The 20,681-nt window shown below is 42.2% G+C and overlaps 2 protein-coding genes across 7 annotated transcripts in view; one reads left to right on the forward strand and one right to left on the reverse strand.

The window, feature by feature from the left end:
- The first annotated feature begins 317 nt into the window (after positions 1–317).
- On the forward strand, positions 318–16,495 carry LOC106579472 (zinc finger protein 62 homolog). Of its 3 annotated transcripts, none has more exons than XR_001322663.2 (2): positions 318–948; positions 1,594–4,604. XR_001322663.2 is itself a non-coding variant. In XM_014159412.2 (2 exons), the coding sequence occupies exons 1-2, from the start codon at positions 773–775 to the stop codon at positions 15,313–15,315; spliced, it is 1,635 nt and encodes a 544-aa protein (XP_014014887.1). In that variant the 5' UTR covers positions 319–772; the 3' UTR covers positions 15,316–16,495. The 3 variants fall into 3 exon arrangements, 2 of the variants coding, with proteins under 2 accessions (XP_014014887.1, XP_014014886.1); XM_014159412.2 differs by lacking the exon at positions 1,594–4,604 and adding an exon at positions 13,711–16,495 and having other exon boundaries at positions 319–802; XM_014159411.2 differs by lacking the exon at positions 1,594–4,604 and adding an exon at positions 13,711–16,495 and having other exon boundaries at positions 320–948.
- Positions 16,496–17,839: 1,344 nt separating this feature from the next.
- Positions 17,840–20,681, reverse strand: part of LOC106579471 (ribosomal protein S6 kinase alpha-3) — a 31,095-nt gene continuing 28,253 nt past the window's right edge. For 2 of the 4 annotated variants that reach the window (XM_014159409.2, XM_014159410.2), the window contains exons 16-22: positions 20,507–20,596; positions 20,213–20,371; positions 19,914–20,075; positions 19,745–19,821; positions 19,526–19,643; positions 19,289–19,429; positions 17,842–19,185 (exon numbers count right to left, since the gene is read on the reverse strand). In XM_014159409.2, the coding sequence (XP_014014884.1) occupies positions 19,063–19,185; positions 19,289–19,429; positions 19,526–19,643; positions 19,745–19,821; positions 19,914–20,075; positions 20,213–20,371; positions 20,507–20,596 (870 nt within the window). In that variant the 3' untranslated portion in view covers positions 17,842–19,062. Of the gene's footprint in view, positions 19,186–19,288; positions 19,430–19,525; positions 19,644–19,744; positions 19,822–19,913; positions 20,076–20,212; positions 20,372–20,506; positions 20,597–20,681 lie in introns of all 4 variants that reach the window. The other 2 variants (XM_014159408.2, XM_014159407.2) reach the window with 2 other exon arrangements.

Consider the following 20,681-nt stretch of genomic DNA (forward strand, 5'->3'; position numbering starts at 1 on the left):
AGTTTCGGAAGGCAATAATAGTAAATTACACGTTTAAATTGTATTATGTTAATTTGAAAATATATGTGTAAATGTAGAATGGGGCGAACTTTCGTGGTAATGTGAATGGACCAGACACAGTGGAAACATATGGAACGTATTTTACTAATATTTTAACATTTTCATACGCTGGAACTGTGTACGTGTTTTAGAATAATCAAACCAATCAATTCAATCGACATTTTATGTATTAATACATTTGAGGAAAATAATATAGCCTCCTAGAGTAAATGGTCGTTCAGTAGAAACACTCCGCTACAGTAGGTGGCGACCGTGCACCTATTCTGTTGCAAAAACATAAGAAGTTGCAACCTCCTAGCTATTTTAGCAATCCATTAATTAGCATTTTAGTAGCTGGAAAATATGATTGTACACATTCACCACTGTTCAAACGGCATAGCCAGATAGAGAGAATGTGTAAAGTCAACGTGCGGATATTAATCATTTACTCAACACTGTAGACAGCTTAGCCACAATGCTAACTAGGTTGTTGTTGCTAACAGTTGGCTAGCAAAGAGAGCAACAATCTGGGTCAGTGGTGACGACAAAATGAGTAGCTAAAAAGTATATCAAATTTGGCTCTGTTTCATGAGAAAATAACTGGCTAAAGAAAAGCACACAATGGAAATCCATAGATGCATTGTTAGAGGATGCGCCAATAAATCGGACGCAATTATTCATTACAGTTTACCAGAAGAGCCACAGAGACGTCAACTGTGGCTACAGTTTATTAATGCAAGCAACTCAGGAGAAAATATTCCAGGTGTGTCCCGTTTATGTGGCGACCACTTTACAGAAGACTGCTTCACAAAACTTGATCTCGGTTTCACCACGAGGTTAATATTAAATCTTGACGCAGTCCCAACGATTTATTCCACTAATAAAACATCGGCGTATCGGCAACACACAGTGAGTATATTTGCGCTAAGAGGCTAGCCTACAACTTTGTAAATGTGCATGTGTTTTACGAAACGTAGCTAATGTAACATTGGACCCAACCTAAACTATTGTGTAGGCTACTGCATCAAATACAGTATTCTACAGACTGTCTTTGATTAACTTACTAATCTACTATAGGATAGTAAAAATACTATAGGCTAGTAAATGAATCAAAGACCGTATACTATAGGCTAATAAGTTAAAGATGCACTCTCAAACTTTTGTCTAATTTCAGCCAGTAGTTTTTAAAGTGGTGCTCATAAACCAAAATTGGCCCCCGTTTTTAGTATACAACGTCATCCATTTGTGTGATATGTTAAGAATTTTGCAATTTGTATGATATCATATGATTTTTGCAATTAGTGTGATCTGTTACGAATCCAATTAATGCAATGTGTTACGAATTTGTTGTGCTTAAGATCCCAAAGTGCATCTTTAATCAAGAGAAAAGGTTATAGATCTTTTCCATGTAAAAGGACCCATGAGCACCAACATGTGAAGTTCAAAGGATCATGTCAAATGAAAGCTAAGAGTCTATATATATTTTTAATTAAAAGCCCCCACTAGAAGGCAAAGCTGACTCTATTTCCATGTAATTCGGAAATTGTCTTTTAGGTTCCATCTCCGAAAGAATGACGCATGCAGCCAGCTTGGCTATGGCTGGTTCTGGAGCTGGATTTGTCATAAGCATGTAGAGAACTTCGCCACAGATGGATAGGGGAAACCACTATCTTGGGCTTTGCCATCTATTGTTATCGCCAAAGTTTTGACATCTTCCGTAGATTGCCGCCGCGAATTCTCCATAGAAAGAATAAGATGAAGCTCTGGTAATATGGATAGCCTAACTATTGAACGGTTCGGACTAGACACATTTTTCTACATTGTAATGGGCACGGTGCAACCTTTGGTAGGCTCGTGAGGCCATGGTTCTCACAGCTAGGGGAAGTGAAATGACCGGCTACAATGACTTTGCTCATGATGTACATTGCAAATGATATGTAACAACACCTTGAGCGCATCGGACACGAAGCATAATCTTTCACGGGTGCCTTTTCATTATTCACTGAACAGAAATAGAACCGCAACATGTGAAGTGTTGGTCCCATGTTTCATGAGCTGAAATAAAAGTTCCCAGAAATGTTCTATACTCACAAAAAGTGAATTTATCTCAAATTTTGAGCACAAATTTGCTTACATCCCTGTTAGTGAGCATTACTCCTTTGCCAAGATAATCCATCCACCTGACCGGTGTGGAATATCAAGAAGCTGATTAAACAGCATGATATTTACACAGGTGCACCTTGTACTGGGGATATTAAAAGGCTACTCAAATTTGCAGTTTTGTCACACAACACAATGCCACAGATGTCTAAAGTTTTGAGGGGGCATGCAATTGGTATACTGAGTGCAGTAATGTCCACCAGAGCTGTTGCCAGAGAATGTAATGTTCATTTCTCTACCATAAGCCACCTCCAACATTGTTTTAGAGAATTTGGCAGTACGTCCAACCGGCCTCACAACCGCAGACCACATGTAACCACACCAGCCCAGGACCTCCACATCTGGCTTCTTCACCTGCAGCATCGTCTGAGACCAGCCACGCGGACAACTGATGAAACTGTTGGTTTGCACAACCAAAGAATTTCTGCACAAACTGTAAAAAAAATAAAAAAAATACGTTTTAGGGAAACTCATCTGTGTGCTCGTCATCCTCACCAGGGTCTTGACCTGACTGCAGTTCGGCATCGTAACCGACTTCAGTGGGCAAATTCTCACCTTCGATAGCCACTTGCACGCTGGCGAAGTGTGCTCTTCACTGATGAATCCCGGTTTCAACTATACCCGGGCAGATGTCAGAGTGCAAGTGGCATTGTGTGGGCGATCGGTTTGCTGATGTCAACGTTGTGAACAGAGTGCCCCATGGTGGGGTTATGGTATGGGCAGACATAAGCTATGGACAACGAACACAATTGCATTTTATCGATGGCAATTTGAATGCAAAGAATTACCGTGACGAGATCATGAGGCCCATTGTTCGTGCCAATTATCCGCCGCCATCACCTCATGTTATAGCATGATAATGCACAGCCCCCATCTGTACACAATTCCTGGAAGCTGAAAATGTCCCAGTTCTTCCATGGCCTGCATACTCACTGGACATGTCACCCATTAAAGCATGTTTGTGATGCTCTGGATCGACGTGTGTGTGAGGGCGTGTTCCAGTTCCTGCCAATATCCAGATAATTTGCACAGCCATTGAAGAAGAGTGGGACAACATTCCACAGGCTACAATCAACAGCCTGATCAACTCTATGCGAAGGAGATGTGACTCTGTATGAGGCAAATGGTGGTCACACCATATACTGACTGTTCTTTTGATCCACACCCACACCCTTTTTTTTACAGGTATCTGTGACAAACAGATGCATATCTGTATTCCCAGTCATGTGAAATCCATAGATTAGTGCCTAATGCATTTATTTCAATTGATGGATTTCCTTATAAATCTAAATCAAATTTTATTGGTCACATACACATATTTAGCAGATGTTATTGTGGTGTAATGAAATGCTTGTGTTCCTAGCTCCAACAGTGCAGTAATATCTAACAATGCACACATCTAAAAATAAAATAACTTTAACTCAGTCGAATCTTAAGTCAAATCTTTGAAATTGTTCCATGTTGCGTTTATATTTTTGTTCAGTGTAGGATAGACACTAGATTTCTAGCTGCATCAGTCAAAGCAGAGGAGTGTGGCCAAAACCATTCATCTTGGGGGAGCAGGGTTCCAAAATGCAATCATATCACATGCAATTTCACCATTTACCATATATATTTTTTTTTAAGATAGACTAGAGCAAAAATAAGTGAAACTTTAAATTTCCAATTGATTATGATTAGTTGCTGGTGAAAAGGTGGGGGTGCAACCTATTTTAATTTGCTCCATGGCTCAGGCAGCCAGTAAAAAGCTGCAGCCAGAGACAGAAGGAAAAAGAGGCACCCCATTGACTTTTTTTTTTTTCTGGTTCAATGTAAGTCAATGAGCTAAATAGACCAGACCCAGCTGCTATTGCATTGGTGTCTATAGATGGGTTGGCTGACAACGTCACCAAAACAATGTGCGTGCTTCCATGGGGCAGAAGTCAGCCTGTTGTTGTGATTCCGGATGGCCAGATTGCTAGCAAGAATGACAAGAAACCGGCCATGTGAGTTATGATAAGTGGCTCGTTTCATCTTGTTATTGATACCATGTCTTATTTTGAGGCGTTTTGACTGATTTCATGTCAATGCTAATATGTCTCAAATTCTCTAGCTAGCTAACCAACAACTGTAGCAATATATTTGAGAGACAACAAGTGGTCATTGTGCAAATGTATTTATGTTCTCAATAAACATTGGAGACGAAATATAGCTTACATGTTGTCAACAATCGAAGCCAACCTCATCTGTTTTGCCCCATGGTTGTGCGCTCATCGTTTCTGTTGCTAAACAACGAACCCATCTATGAAAGACCCGGAACTGACCATTTTCTTCAATGGTAAACGGCCTGAGGGAACTACACTACATGACCAAAAGAATGTCGCTACCTGCTCATCGAACATCTCATTCCAAAATCATGGGCATTAATATGGAGTTGTTCCCCCCTTTGCTGCTATAACAGCCTCCACTCTGTTTGGAAGGCTTTCCACTAGATGTTGGAACATTGCTGCAGGGACTTGCTTCCATTCAACCATGAGCATTAGTGAGGTCGGCCACTGATGTTGGGTGATTAGGCCTGGCTCACAGTCGGAGTTCCAATTCATCCCAAAGGTGTTTGATAGGGTTGAGGTCAGGGCTCTGTGTAGGCCAGTCAAGTTCTTCCACACCGATCTCGACAAACCATATCTGTATGGACCTCGCTTTGTACATGGGGGCATTTTCATGCTGAAATAGGTAAGGGCCTTCCCCAAACAGTTGCCACAAAGTTGGAAGCACAGAATCATCTAGAATGTAATTGTATGCTGTAGTGCTAAGATTTCCTTTCACTGGAACTAAGGGGCCTAGGCCGAAACATGAAAAACAGCCCCAGACCATTATTCTTCCTCCACCAAATTGTACAGTTGGCGCTATGCATTGGGGCAGGTAGTCTTCTCCTGGCATCCACCAAACCCAGATTCATCCGTCGGACTGCCAGATGGTGAAGCGTGATTCATCATTCCAGAGAATGAGTTTCCACTGGTCCAATGGCGGCGAGCTTTACACCACTCCAGCCAATGCTTGGCATTGCGCATGGTGATCTTAGGCTTGTGAGTAGCTGCTCGGCCATGGAAACCCATTTCATGAACCTTTCGACGAACAGTTCTTGTGTTGACGTTGCTTCCAGAGGTAGTTTGGAACTTGGTAGAGTGTTGCAACCGAGGACAGACTATTTTTACGTGCTTCAGCACGTTCTGTAAGCTTGTGTGGCCTACCACTTTGCAGTTGAGCCGTTGTTGCTCCTAGACGTTTCCACTTCACAATAACAGCGCTTACAGTTGACCGGGGCAGCTCTAGCAAGACAGACATTTGACAAACTGACATGTTGGAAAGGTGGCATCCTATGACGGTGTCACGTTGAAAGTCTCTGAGCTCTTCAGTAAGGCCATTTTACTGCCAATGTTTGTCTATGGAGATTGCATGGCTGTGTGCACGATTTTATACACCTGCCAGCAACGGGTGTGGCTGAAATATGCAAATCAATTCATTTGAATGGGTGTCCACATACTTTTGTGTATATAGTGTCTCTTAATTTATAAACTGGGTGGTTCGAGCCTTGAATTCTGATTGTCTGACAGCCTGGTATATCAGACCGTATATCAGGGGTATGACTATGTATTTTAACTGCTCTAATTATATTGGTAACCATTTTATAATATCAATAAGGCACCTCGGGGGTTTGTGGTACATGGCCAATATACCACGGCTAAGTGCTGTGTCCAGGCACTCCACCTTGCGTTGTGCGTATCCTTAGCTGTGGTATATTGGCCATATACCACACCTCCTCGTGCATTTATTGCTTAATTATCCATCATCTTTGCTGTAGCCAAAGGTTATCTATTATATTGCTCAGCTCAGTTGCGACTCAAACTTTGCAGGTGTTTCTGATTAATAAACAATGCCATGCTGGTGGGTGGTACCATTCAAATAAAATCCAGCCCTGAAACAAAACCGAGGCAAAAATAATTTACACATAATTTCATAGGAAAAGACAAAGCATTGGCATGAATTTGTACAAAGCGTGGAGTTCGGGTTTGTCACTTCAAGCCCAACTTAAGTTGTTGTGCAGCATCCTGGGTAAGCTCTGGCCATCGTCTTTCAGCTAGAAAAAGTGGCTTTCTACTAGAGGTTGACCGATTTTTCAACGCCGATACCGATTTGTTAGAGGACCAAAAAAAGCCGCTACTGATTAATCGGACATTTTTTTAAATATATATATATATATATATATATATGTATATGTTATAATGACAATTACAACAATACTGAATGAACTCCTTTATTTTAACTTAATATAATACATAAATAAAATCAATTTAGTCTCAAATAAATAATGAAACATGTTCAATTTGGTTTAAATAATGCAAAAACAGTGTTGGATAGGAAAGTAAAAGTGCAATATGTGCCATGTAAAAAAGCTAACGTTTAAGTTCCTTTCTCAGAACATGAGAACATATGAAAGCTGGTGGTTCCTTTTAACATGAGTCTTCAATATTCCCAGTTAAGAAGTTTTAGGTTGTAGTGCAGAAAGCAGAGCTTGTCTGCATGTTCCCCTGTCAGTCTGCTCCTCCACTTATCATAAATGATTCCCACCTCACTGAACACTCTCTCGCTTTGGACCGAAGAAGGTGGGGGACAGAGAAACTTGTTTGCCAGTGGAGCGAGTGATTGAAGTCTGTCCTCATTCTGCACCCCCCACTCCAAAGACTAGGCGCTCTTTCTGTCAATGACAGGCTGTGTGAGGTAACGCTCCAACTCCATTTAAAATCTGCGCTGTACTCCAGGCCTGCCCTCTTGGCTTCCAAGGATTCTAGCGTAGAGGCTGTCCACCAGACTGGGTGGCTGATCTACAGTGGGGCAAAAAAGTATTTAGTCAGCCACCAATTGTGCAAGTTCTCCCACTTAAAAAGATGAGAGAGGCCTGTAATTTTCATCATAGGTACACGTCAACTATGACAGACAAAATGAGAAAAGAAATCCAGAAAATCACATTGTAGGATTTTTTTATGAATTTATTTGCAAATTATGGTGGAAAATAAGTATTTGGTCACCTACAAACAAGCAAGATTTCTGGCTCTCACAGACCTGTAACTTCTTCTTTAAGAGGCTCCTCTGTCCTCCACTCGTTACCTGTATTAATGGCACCTGTTTGAACTTGTTATCAGTATAAAAGACACCTGTCCACAACCTCACAGTCACACTCCAAACTCCACTATGGCCAAGACCAAAGAGCTGTCAAAGGACACCAGAAACAAAATTGTAGACCTGCACCAGGCTGGGAAGACTGAATCTGCAATAGGTAAGCAGCTTGGTTTGAAGAAATCAACTGTGGGAGCAATTATTAGGAAATGGAAGACATACAAGACCACTGATAATCTCCCTCGATCTGGGGCTCCACGCAAGATCTCACCCCGTGGGGTCAAAATGATCACAAGAACGGTGAGCAAAAATCCCAGAAGCACACGGGGGGACCTAGTGAATGACCTGCAGAGAGCTGGGACCAAAGTAACAAAGCCTACCATCAGTAACACACTACGCCGCCAGGGACTCAAATACTGCAGTGCCAGATGTGTCCCCCTGCTTAAGCCAGTACATGTCCAGGCCCGTCTGAAGTTTGCTAGAGAGCATTTGGATGGTCCAGAAGAGAATTGGGAGAATGTCATATGGTCAGATGAAACCAAAATATAACTTTTTGGTAAAAACTCAACTCGTCGTGTTTGAAGGAACAAGGAATGCTGAGTTGCATCCAAAGAACACCATACCTACTGTGAAGAATGGGGGTGGAAACATCATGCTTTGGGGCTGTTTTTCTGCAAAGGGACCACGACGACTGATCCGTGTAAAGGAAAGAATGAATGGGGCCATGTATCGTGAGATTTTGAGTGAAAACCTCCTTCCATCAGCAAGGGCATTGAAGATGAAACGTGGCTGGGTCTTTCAGCATGACAATGATCCCAAACACACCGCCCGGGCAATGAAGGAGTGGCTTCGTAAGAAGCATTTCAAGGTCCTGGAGTGGCCTAGCCAGTCTCCAGATCTCAACCCCATAGAAAATCTTTGGAGGGAGTTGAAAGTCCGTGTTGCCCAGCGACAGCCCCAAAATATCACTGCTCTAGAGGAGATCTGCATGGAGGAATGGGCCAAAATACCAGCAACAGTGTGTGAAAACCTTGTGAAGACTTACAGAAAACGTTTGACTTGTGTCATTGCCAACAAAGGGTATATAACAATGTATTGAGATAAGTATTTGGTCAATAACAAAAGTTTATTTTCCACCATAATTTGCAAATAAATTCATTAAAAATCCTACAATGTGATTTTCTGGAAAAAAAATTCTCATTTTGTCTGTCATAGTTGAAGTTGTACCTATGATGAAAATTACAGGCCTCTCTCATCTTTTTAAGTGGGAGAACTTGCACAATTGGTGGCTGACTAAATACTTTTTTGCCCCACTGTACCTGGACTCTTTGCCCCTTTGCACCTGGATCTGGGTCCTCCTCTTCAGTAGTCCATTCTGCTGTGGCTCTGGGATTTGGTTTCCTTAGTAGGTCAGACTCCTCTTTCAGCCACTCTTTTGTTTCTCTAGTGCTGTCCCTGAGGTGAGGCGTAGCTCTTGTAACGTGGATCCAGGACAGTTGCCAGCACCAGGCACTTTGTCTCCTTGGCCTTTGAGCACTGCCTTGTCAGACTGTCCAACATGGTCTTCCGTAAAGTTTTGATGCCTTGAGTAGAAGAACCCTCCTGCTGCAGCATCAGCTTCAGCAGCGACACACTGGGGATGATGCATGCTGCTGTAGAGTTGGAGTGGCTCATCTCCAGTGCCAGAGTCTCAATTAGGTTAGAGACAATGTCCCACTGTGCAGCAGACAAACTGCTGATGTGTCCGTATTCACCTGCATACACATTCCGTGCACGCCTCTGTTCAAACATCCTCTGCAACATGTGTAATGTTGAGTTCCAGCGAGTTTGAACTTCTTGGATGATGCTGTGTTTGGGAAGGCCAAACTCTGCCTGTTTGTCCAGTAAAGAGTGGTCAGAGTGAGTTGCACAGCTCTTCAACATGACAATAATGTCTAGCACAGCTCTCTGACTGGATAGTCCATCATTGATTACAAGCTGTAGGGTGTGTCCACTGCAGCTGAAGTCTGGAAGCTCTGCCAGTCTCATACCTTTCACCATGTTTGCCTCACTGTCCCTGAGGACCAGCACTACACGTTCTGTGTGGATTTCCCAGTATTCCAACATGGTCAAAAACATCTCTCTGATGTAGTTTCCTGTGTGTGATCCAGTCACAGTCTTGACATTCAGCACAACCTGCTTTCTTGTCCAAAGATTGTTAATGAAATGTCCAGTAAGGCTCATCAGGGACTCTGTAGTGCCTGACCAGAAGTCAGTTTTGAATGTCATGTGTGGAGCATTCACTGGTGCCACTAAATTCTTCACTTTCATCACAACTCTTTTTAATGTGTTTTATCTAGCATTTCTGTACAGTATACTTTTTCATATTTGATCCTGTACCGGGGTTCAGCCTCTGAAAACCAACGTCAGACACCACTGTGTCTGGTTGTCAGTGGCAATCATCTCAATAATTGCTACATCCATCTTCTTGGGTCTTTGTCCTGCCATTTTGCTTGTTTATTAAACAGTTGTAAGATTGTAGTCTGCGATGTCTGTGACGTGTCTGTATCCTTTTTCCTTGTGAAGAATTTGCGTTTGCTTTTTTCATCATTGCTTCCTTATGGGCTTTTGGATGGGTGTTGTTAAGGTGATTCCTTATGGGCTTTTGGATGGGTGTTCTTAAGGTGATTCCTTATGGGCTTTTGGATGGGTGTTGTTAAGGTGATTCCTTATGGGCTTTTGGATGGGTGTTGTTAAGGTGATTCCTTATGGGCTTTTGGATGGGTGTTGTTAAGGTGATTCCTTATGGGCTTTTGGATGGGTGTTGTTAAGGTGATTCCTTATGGGCTTTTGGATGGGTGTTGTTAAGGTGATTCCTTATGGGCTTTTGGATGGGTGTTCTTAAGGTGATTCCTTATGGGCTTTTGGATGGGTGTTCTTAAGGTGATTCCTTATGGGCTTTTGGATGGGTGTTGTTAAGGTGATTCCTTATGGGCTTTTGGATGGGTGTTGTTAAGGTGATTCCTTATGGGCTTTTGGATGGGTGTTGTTAAGGTGATTCCTTATGGGCTTTTGGATGGGTGTTGTTAAGGTGATTTTTTATGGGCTTTTGGATGGGTGTTGTTAAGGTGATTCCTTATGGGCTTTTGGATGGGTGTTGTTAAGGTGATTCCTTATGGGCTTTTGGATGGGTGTTGTTAAGGTGATTTTTTTATGGGCTTTTGGATGGGTGTTCTTAAGGTGATTCCTTATGGGCTTTTGGATGGGTGTTGTTAAGGTGATTCCTTATGGGCTTTTGGATGGGTGTTGTTAAGGTGATTCCTTATGGGCTTTTGGATGGGTGTTCTTAAGGTGATTCCACAGGTTAGTGATATGTTTTGATTTAGCCGTTGCTGACCCCATGCTTACATCTTTATCACAAATAAGACACCTTGCTTTCCCTGGTGCCAATTCAATGTAATAGTCCCACACTGGTGCTCTGCTTTTCTCTGCCATCTGTAAAATGAATATAATTGTACACACACACGCACAGCTCTCTGAAGTGACAAGGACACTGAAGTGTCTGCTTAGGAGACACATACTCTCACAGTTACCTGTGATGAATGTTGAAAACAAAAACTGTCATTTCTATATGCAGGAAATACTATTTTAATAATGGGCAGGTAATAATTGACTACCAAAGTGTGAGTCATAATTCCCATGACACCTTCCGGCAAAATCTGAAAAGCGGTTCCTTCATTCATTTATTCCATAGGATGTTTTTAGATTCACTTCAAATAAGGTCTGTGTTTCGTTTAGGCTTATACCACCTTGCCAATTTTTGATAACTGTGTAGATATCCATAGGACAAGGTAACTCTGATCAATATAGGCAAAGATATATATTTTTTTTGTAGAGTGGATTTATGAAAATATGTTGACAAACGTTACCTTATTCTAGCGAGATTTACATGAGTATCAAAAAGCTGGGGCGGTTTAAGCCTGCACGAAACACAGACCTTATCTGAAGTAGATCAAGACATTCTCTATGGAAGACATGAACGGTAAAATAACAAAGGAACCCCTTTCAAGTTCAGCCGCAAGTTATTATAGGAATTATGATGCGTCAACCATTTCTCTCTCCACCATTTGTATTTCATATATCTTTGACTATTGGATGTTCTTATAGGCACTTTAGTATTGCCAGCCTAATCTCAGGAGTTGATAGGCTTGAAGTCATATAAACAGTGCTGTGCTTCAAGCATTGCTAAGAGCTGCTGGCAAATGCAGTAAAATACTGTTTGAATGAATGCTTACGAGCCTGCTGCTGCCTACCACCGCTCAGTCAGACTGTTCTATCAAATCATAGACTTAATTATAATATAATAAACACACAGAAATAAGAGCCTTTGGTCATTAATATGGTTAAATCCGGTAACTATCATTTCGAACCGTTCTGTATTTTATCGAACGGGTGGAAAACCTAAGTCTAAATATTGCTGTTACATTGCACAACCTTCAATGTTATGTCATTATGTAAAATTCTGGCAAATTAATTACGGTCTTTGTTAGGAAGAAATGGTCTTCACACAGTTCTCAACGAGCCAGGCGGCCCAAACTGCTGCATATACCCTGACTCTGCTTGCACTGAACGTAAGAGAAGTGACACAATTTCCCTAGTTAATATTGCCTGCTAACATGAATTTCTTTTAACTAAATATGCAGGTTTAAAAAATATATACTTCTGTGTATTGATTTTAAGAAAGACATTGATGTTTATGGTTTGACACATTTCTGCAACGATTGTGCTTTTTCGCGAATGCGCTTTTGTTAAATCATCACCCGTTTGGCGAAGTTGAAGTGGGCTGTGATTCGACGATAAATTAACAGGCACCGCATTGATTATATGCAACGCAGGACAAGCTAGTTGACCTAGTAATATCATCATCCATATGTAGTTAACTAGTGATTTTGTGAAGATTGATTGATTTTGTTTTTTATAAGATAAGTTTAATGCTAGCTAGCAACTTACCTTGGCTCCTTGCAGCCACAAGGTCCTTTTGATGCTGCACTCGCGTAACAGGTGGTTAGCCTGCCACGCAGTCTCCTCGTGGATTGCAATGTAATCGGCGTCCAAAAAGGCCAATTACCGATTTGTTATGAAAACTTGAAATCGGCCCTAATTAATCGGCCATCCTGATTAATCGGTCGACCTCTACTTTTTACTGGTGTGGGCTTTAAGGCATATTTAAATTTTTCAACCATTTTCCATCCCAATTTTTTTTATAATAAGCAAAGGCTTTGATTTCTGGTCAAACAGATGGAAAAGAGGTCTGCAAGAAAAAGTCTTAAAAGGTATTAGAAATACATCAAAATACAATAATGTTAACGTAAAGACCGTGGCCAACTAATATTAACACTTGCCGAAATGTTGCCTTGTTTAAGAAACATTGCTCTGTGCCTTGAAATTCCATTACCAAAAACCCAATACTGTATCTTTTAGATATTTTCTAATTTCTCTCCCTCATGAGGAGGGAGGATAGGGAAAGTTCACAGAAGTAACAAGTAAAGGTAGGCCTATCAATTAGTTAGTGTTTTTTTTTTTATTGATTACTGATTTGGTAACCGATTTCAAGTTGTAACGGAATTTCAGATAAATCAGTAATGGAATTTCAGATAAATCAGTAACGGAATTTCAGATAAATCAGTAACGGAATTTCGGCAATTGAATTGGCTACAATGGGAAATCGTAGTAGTCACAAACGACAGTTGGGTTCACAAATTTGGACAGTAGAGTACAGTAAAGAAAAATATAGTTCAGTATTATACAGTACACAGTAGAGCACACTAAATTTGACTACACTAATGTGCTGTACTTTGTCAGTACAAACTTGTGAAACATAAACGTCTGATTGGTTCAGATTTGGAAAATGTGGACACAAACTGAGATTTTACCAAAATGATTTTACCAAACTTTGCATCTGTACAGTTCTTCCAGTAAATGTTATTGTAAAAATCAGTGTACATCTTTTAAAGTAGTCCTTGTGCATAGTTTTATGGTTTGTTAAACTTTGAAATCAATGGGTTTTGTGTGGCATACATTTTAAGTGAACAATTTAAGTTTCAGCGCAATTCCGTTAGCATGGAATTGCCCTATAGTAAAGAAGATGGCGGCGCAATGCTTTAAACATTTGCCGCCAATTAAGTAGTTCATGTCTTTCACCTTTCCCACACCACCAACAAAACCATATTTTTTGTTCTTATAGTATTTTTTTGTTCTTAGCCATAAAGTTTATCTAAAATGTGTCTTCCAGGCCTAGCCTACAGTTTCTTAAACCAATTGTAGCCCAAACGCTGTATCTTAAATTTAATAATTAAACGCTTCTTGTTCATCTCACAGGTGTCCGCTGAGAGTGGAAAGGGGACTGGGATGTTGGAAGTAAAAAAGACTGGCATCAAGGAGGAGCCGGTGGACAGGGAGGTGGACTCGCAGGTGAATCGCTCAAACAATTTGTTGGGTACAATCAAGAAGTCGTTTAGTTCAATCAAAGAGGAAAATGTTGGGGAGGACGCGAGCATTGCAGGGACCTATGACCAGATTAGAGTGGTGAAAATAGGAGACTCACACACAGGAGAAAGGAAGAAAGAGGGAGGAGAGTATGGGATGGAATACTCACACTCTCACCAAGATGAAGGAGAGGAAGGAGGCTATGATGCCATGGTAACAGAGATTCACAGGGAAGAGAGGATGAAGGGAAAGGGCAGAATGAAAGAATGGATGATGGAGAAAATTAATGTGACGGAGCATGAGGTGGAGGTGTTTGTGATAGAAAACTCAAATCCGGAGGAGGAATGGAGAGAATATGTGTTAGGGGAGGAGGAGGAGGGATGGAGGATAGAGGAGAGGGGAGAGGGCAGGATGGAAGAGATGTGGGTGAAAAAAGGGAGACGGAAAAAGCTCCCGGGGCCGCAGTGGTGGAGATGGGAGCAAGAGAGGAAGAAAACAGAGGAAGATGAGTGGAAGATGATTGCAGAGAGGGCGAGGGAGGAAGAGCGGGAGAGACAGAAAGGTCAGACTGTGGAGGAAGAAGAGAAGAAGCGAAAGAAGAAGAGAGTGGCAGGGTTCCGCTGCCCACAGTGCAGCAACCACTTCCAGTCCCGAAGTGAGTTAATGGAGCACAAGACCGGCTGCTGCAATGATGCAAAATACACCTGCCCAGTGCCACTCTGCCCCAAACACTACACCACTAATCGGTCCCTGAGGACTCACATCCGCTTCCACTGTGTAAAGGATGACAAGAAGAAGAAGAAGGCCTTGGAGACTATCCAGAAAGCCCAGGGAGCCCAGGAGCAGAAGATGAAGGCCTATGATGCTTACCTGAAAGCCCAGAAAGCCCACGAAGTGCGGGAGCAGCAGAAAAAGGCTTATGATGCTTACCTGACAGCCCAGGTGCAGCAGAATCAATACCAACCCAGCCATAAGAAGAAATTCTTCTGCCCACTCTGCAACATATACTACAGAAACCAAACTAACCTGGACAAGCACTCTCGTTGTCATACCAGTGTCCACAAGCTGACGTTCCGCTGCTCCTTCTGCTCCCTGGAGATCCTGAGAAAGTACACGACGAAAAAGCACTATGACTTGGAACACCCGGGCAGGGTCCCACACTGTGAGGAGTGTGGAAAAACCTTTAACTCCATCGACAGCTTCCTAAAACATCAGGTTAGACACTTGTCCGTGACACCCTACTACTGTTATGAGTGTCGCATCTACCAGCTGACCCAGAGGGGCCTCACTGCCCACCTGAGAAACCACTCTCTCAGACGCAACCAGGAGCAGCTAGCCCAGCAGTCTGGGAAACTCTACAAACCTGATAAAACAATGAGTCATAGTACAGCCCCTCTACACAACAACCCCGCCTCTCTACAATATAACCACGCCCATCTACAAGACATCAAAGAAGAACTTATAACCATAGAAATAGATTCTCAATCTGTGCTTTAACCCCTCTTTGTCCCCTCCCTCTGACATGAAAAACTGACCTGGGAACTTTATCAGTGACTATTTCTGTACAGGAGAACACTGAGACTGGGATCAAATCCTCTAAATAGAGACATCTAGTACTTTGTTTTTACAGAAGATTAACTGTTTTATCGATACAGACCGAATAGGAGAAATGACAGTAGTAGCGGAATCAACAACCTCTGCATCATCAAAACAGTTGCTTTGTGAGGTGTTAAAGTTCACGGTTAGCCATTATGTAAATGCAAGCTGAAAAGTACCAGTGGCCTGGCTTTGGCCCCAGGTGAGAGCAGGCCCGCCGGAGCCAGCCCAGTGAGACACGCGTACCAGCTCACTTAGATGGAAACTGAAAAGACTGAGCCATATGTACAGTATTTGTTTGTCACTGTTACCTTGAAGGCCAGGTGTCTTTAAAATGTTGTAAGCCCTTTATAAGCCCTTTATAAGCCCTTTATAAGCCCCATAATATCATACATGATGTGCATTTAGCCTTAATCCTTAATCTGTCATTCATATAGAGAGAATTCAGTTTAATCTTTTGTATTCTATACATTTAGATCTATAGAGTTGTCTTACACAACATTAACTGTAAGTATCTTTGTGTAAAATGTGATAGTCACACATTTGTAAAATGTAATTTAGTGCTTCTGAGTTCATGTTGGTGTTGAGATGGAGTATATTATTAGACCATTCCTGATCCTTTGAGGTTTAATCCATTTTTCCTTCTAGTTCTGCACTTTTCTCTTTATCAGCACTTGTTTATTTCCTACAGTACTCCAGGGTGAGTAGTACAGCACTATGGGTAGGTTTAGTGGGTGCAACATAGCCATAGAAATGTTTTGTATAGAACAAATACTTTGTTAAACATATGGGTTGTCTGTCATGTTGGATAGGGTATAGTGTCATCTCTATTCCATTTCTATCTGCAACACTCTGAATGTTTCACTTCAGTGAATCCCCCCCATGTATACAGTAGGAACTCTCTGGTCCAATAGGAAGCCAAGTGAACGTTCTCTTGCCAATAGAGATTAACCCGAATGACACTGTAGCCCTGCCCAACAAGGAACCCTTTGATGTCGACTGGTTCCATTACTGAATGTCTGATGCTTTGTTCTCTACATTATTGACATGCTCTCTCTGAATAAAAAGCCTTTCTATAGTATTTATTGGTCAGTGAAAAACACACAGAGTCGTGTACTGAAGGCCTGTTTATTATGTTCAATACAAAGTCCTACTGTGACTCCACTGAGATACAAAACCAGAGAGAGGAGACGGTAGCAGCAGGATGGATGGAAGGACACTGTATCTCCACAGGGACAGAGGAAAGAGACTGGGACACAAAAGGCTGGTTTCCCAGACATAGATTGTGCCTAGTCTTGGACAGATTCTCCATTGAAATTGCTTTTAAGTCCAGGACAAGGTGCAATCTGTGTCCAGGAAACCGTCCCAAAGAGAGAAGCAATGCATCTCATCTACTCTCAAAACAACATACAAACTGCTCAAACACACAACCTTACAGCTAAGCACTTAACAGTCAATCAGAAACTGAAAGACTGTGTGTGTTACAACACATCCAGAAGAGCAGAGAGAGAAATTGAATAGGTAGAAGTTCACTACTGATCCAGAATCAGATCATTAGTTCAATAATACCGCTACAAGTCATTGATAGCTACAGTTTTCTTCATTCTATTAGAAAGACAGCACTTTAAAGGGATTGACAAGAAGTCAGCATGTGCCAGCGGGCCCAGACAGTAACATACTGGATTACTGCCACAACTGTCATATCATTCCAGACAGCAGGTTAAATTCATCATAAAATATCATGTCCGTTCTATGCACATATTTCTACATCCATGGGCTTCTCCCACCCCCACCTGTGTGCTTACATGACTTAGTTAATGGATTTCTAAAATGCATTGCATTTCATCTCCTAGAACCCTGAGGTGCTGTACTAGTACAGTATTGACAGTTCAGTTCAGTGCCAGACTCAGTCTCTTCACAGCTTCATCCAATCAAATGCTCCTCGGAACCAGGAAATACAGTGTCCTCCGTGACTATTGGGAAATCAAACCATGACTGTGAGGTTAAAGTGCAGACTGTCACCTTATTTTGAGGGTATTTTCATCCCTATCGGGTGAACCGTTTAGAAATTACAGTACTTTTTCTACATAGTACCCCCCCCCTCCATTTTAGGGGACCAAAAGTATTGGGACAAATTCACTTGTGTGTATTAAAGTAGTCAAAGTTTAGTATTTGGTCCCATATTCCTAGCACGCAATGACTACATCAAGCTTGTGACTCTACACATTTTTGGATACATTTGTTGTTTGTTTTGGTTGTGTTTCAGATTATTTTGTGCCCAATAGAAATTAATGATAAAGAATGTATTATGTCATTTTGGAGTCACTTTTATTGTAAATAAGAATAGAACATGCTAACCTCTCACCATTACAATAACAGGGGAGGTTAGCATTTGCATGCTAACCTCTGTTATTGTAATGGTGAGAGGTTAGCATGTCTTGTGGGTATGATATTTGTGCATCTGTGACTTTCTCACTCATCATTACTCACGATATATTCAGGATTATCCGTAATCATGGTAGCATCCACATTAATGTAGTAGTGTTTAGAAACATTCTATTCTTATTTACAATTAAAGTGACTCCAAAATGACAATACAATATTTACCATTATTTTCTATTGGACACAAAATCATCTGAAACACAACCAAAACAAACAGCAAATGCATCCAACAAATTTGTAGAGACACAATCTTGATGTAGGCGTGTTATGAATATGGGACCAAATACTTAACTTTTGACTACTTAAAAAATGCACACACGTCAATTTGTCTCAATACAAAAGTGCTATAAGTTCTAAACGGTTCACCTGGATAAGGATGAAAATACTCTCAAATGAAAGCTGACAGTCCTCACTTTAACCTCAGTCATTGTTTGATTTTAAATCCAAACTTATTGAGTATAGAGCCAATAGAAGACAAAATAATAATTACAGAGGGCACTGTATAAGGCAGCAACATGCACACTGGGCAAGCCACAGACTCGCTGCCCAGCTAACCACCGCTTAACACTGGTCCAGGATAACGTTTACCTTTGTGTCTGTAGAGCTGAGTTGGTGTGGACAGGGTAGGCGGTACCCAGACTGGCCCACCGAAGCCATGATTGGACCTCATTCCCGTCACTCTGATTGGATGTTGTGGCTGACTGGGAGGAGCTTGTTTCAATATAGGGGGCAGGGTCAGTGGAAGTCCCATTTGCTCTCACTCTGATGACATCACTAGTTTTGTCCCTGTAATGACTCGGTCACTAAAGAGGCTACTTAAGGTTTACACACAGAGCTACAGTTATACAGTTCACATCTATATACAGCACATTCATGTTCCTGACACGTGTCTCTTGAGTATCTAGAGGCAACGCTGATTGTACAAAGCAAAGACTGGAGAGACGATACAATGTTAGTGGTCACCACCAGCCCTGGTCCAACAGAGCTACAGGCTATAGTTCCAGCCCTAACAGGTTCTAAAGCCTGCATACTCTGTATCTCTCTGGCACCAGGGGTGGAAACCACTGGGTTAGTTCCTAACAGAGAAGGGTCAGGGGGGTCCCAGGTGCATCAGAGTTCTGTCCAGGTCACCTGAGGGACCAGGTCTGCCCGTCTGTCTGAACAGACCTCCAGCAAGGTTATAAGTCCGAGGTGAAAGGTTAAAGGTCAGAGGGCAGTGGATGTGAGTTTCTTCACCCCCCTCCGTTGGGCCAGAGTGGAACATCCCACAGGGTCCAGGACAGGTGGAACGTTCCTGTTGAGGGCAGAGTAGGTTGCTGCCATGGCGCCCTGCACAAATCAAATCAAACTTTATTTGAAGTCATTAAAATATTCCAACACACATCACTGTATATGAAAAAGACAAAATATAGTGAGACAGAGTGTGTGTTACCTTGACCAGGTGTGGAGCATCCTGTCTGGTGAGTGTGAATTTGGGCAGCTGGTCGCGTTGTGTGACCCAGGGATGACGCAACACCTGGCCAGCTGTCAAACGCTGGTGAGGGTCCACGTGTAACATCTTAGACACCAGCTCCTACAGGTCAGAGGTCAAAAACATATTACAACATTATCACCCATTGAATATCGTGTTTGAATGTTGGTAACATTCCCTTGGCTTCGGTGTGTGTACCTTGGCCTCGGCTGAGACAGAATTCCAGTATCCTCCGGTCAGAGAGAACTTCCCGCTACCGATCCGAGCCAGGATCTCCTCTGGAGTGTCCTCTAGACCATTGGCAAATGGAGTGAACCTGGAGAGGAAAGGAAAGGAGAGAAGAGGAGGAGAGAGAAGGGTAAACAATTGCAAATACATAAACAACCATATTCACACAGATAAAACAGACAGTCATACCCTGTCAACATGGTGTAGAGTAGGACTCCCAGACTCCAGATGTCACAGGCAGCATCGTAACCCTGCTTCTTCAACACCTAGAAAACACATAGTGTATGATTAGTGGATGAGAGGGTACACACACATAGAGAACATCAGAGAGAGGATGAGAGAGAGTCACGGTGCCTACCTCTGGAGCTACAAAGTTAGCTGTGTAGCACGGCGTCATCAGCAGGCCGTTCTCAGCTCTCAGCTGCTTGGCAAAACCAAAGTCACAGATCCTAATGGACTCAGCGTTCCCACTCTCATCCACATACAGGATGTTACTGGGCTTCAGGTCCCTGTGCACCACCTGGTAAATGATCAACCAGTCAATCACATCCACGACGACACATTGAATGAGAACTAGGTATTCTGTAAAAAGAAAGTATTGAGGCTTTGAAATGCATCAAAGTCCTTGAACGACACAAACACATGAAACACACTCACCCCCTGTACGTGTAGGTATTCAACAGTCTTGGTGATGGTGTATAGGACAGCGCTAGCTTCTCTCTCTGAGAAGAACTTCTGTCTCAGTATCTTATCCAGCAGCTCTCCTCCCTTCATCAGCTCTGTGACCAGATACACTGTCCTGCCATCATCAAACACCTACAGCAGAGACAACAGGGTTATAGCTGTGTGTGTGTGTGTGTGTGTGTGTGTGTGTGTGTGTGTGTGTGTGTGTGTGTGTGTGTGTGTGTGTGTGTGTGTGTGTGTGTGTGTGTGTGTGTGTGTGAGACTCACGTCCTTCAGTGTTATGACGTTGGGATGTTGTCCGTATCTCAGTAGAATCTCCACCTCCTCCGTTGGATCTCTCTTGGCCTTACTGATGATCTGGGTACAACACACACACACACACACACACACACACACACACACACACACACACACACACACACACACACACACACACACACAC

The sequence above is a fragment of the Salmo salar genome, chromosome ssa19 (assembly GCF_905237065.1).
Source record: "Salmo salar chromosome ssa19, Ssal_v3.1, whole genome shotgun sequence".
Classification (NCBI taxonomy): domain Eukaryota; kingdom Metazoa; phylum Chordata; class Actinopteri; order Salmoniformes; family Salmonidae; genus Salmo; species Salmo salar.

Bases quoted from the DNA above. Each gene is read 5' to 3' on its own strand.
- LOC106579472 (XM_014159411.2), top strand. From the start codon at position 661: ATGGAAATCCATAGATGCATTGTTAGAGGATGCGCCAATAAATCGGAC. The intron at 949-13,710 runs GTGAGTATATTT...TTCATCTCACAG, and splicing joins CGGCGTATCGGCAACACACA to GTGTCCGCTGAGAGTGGAAA.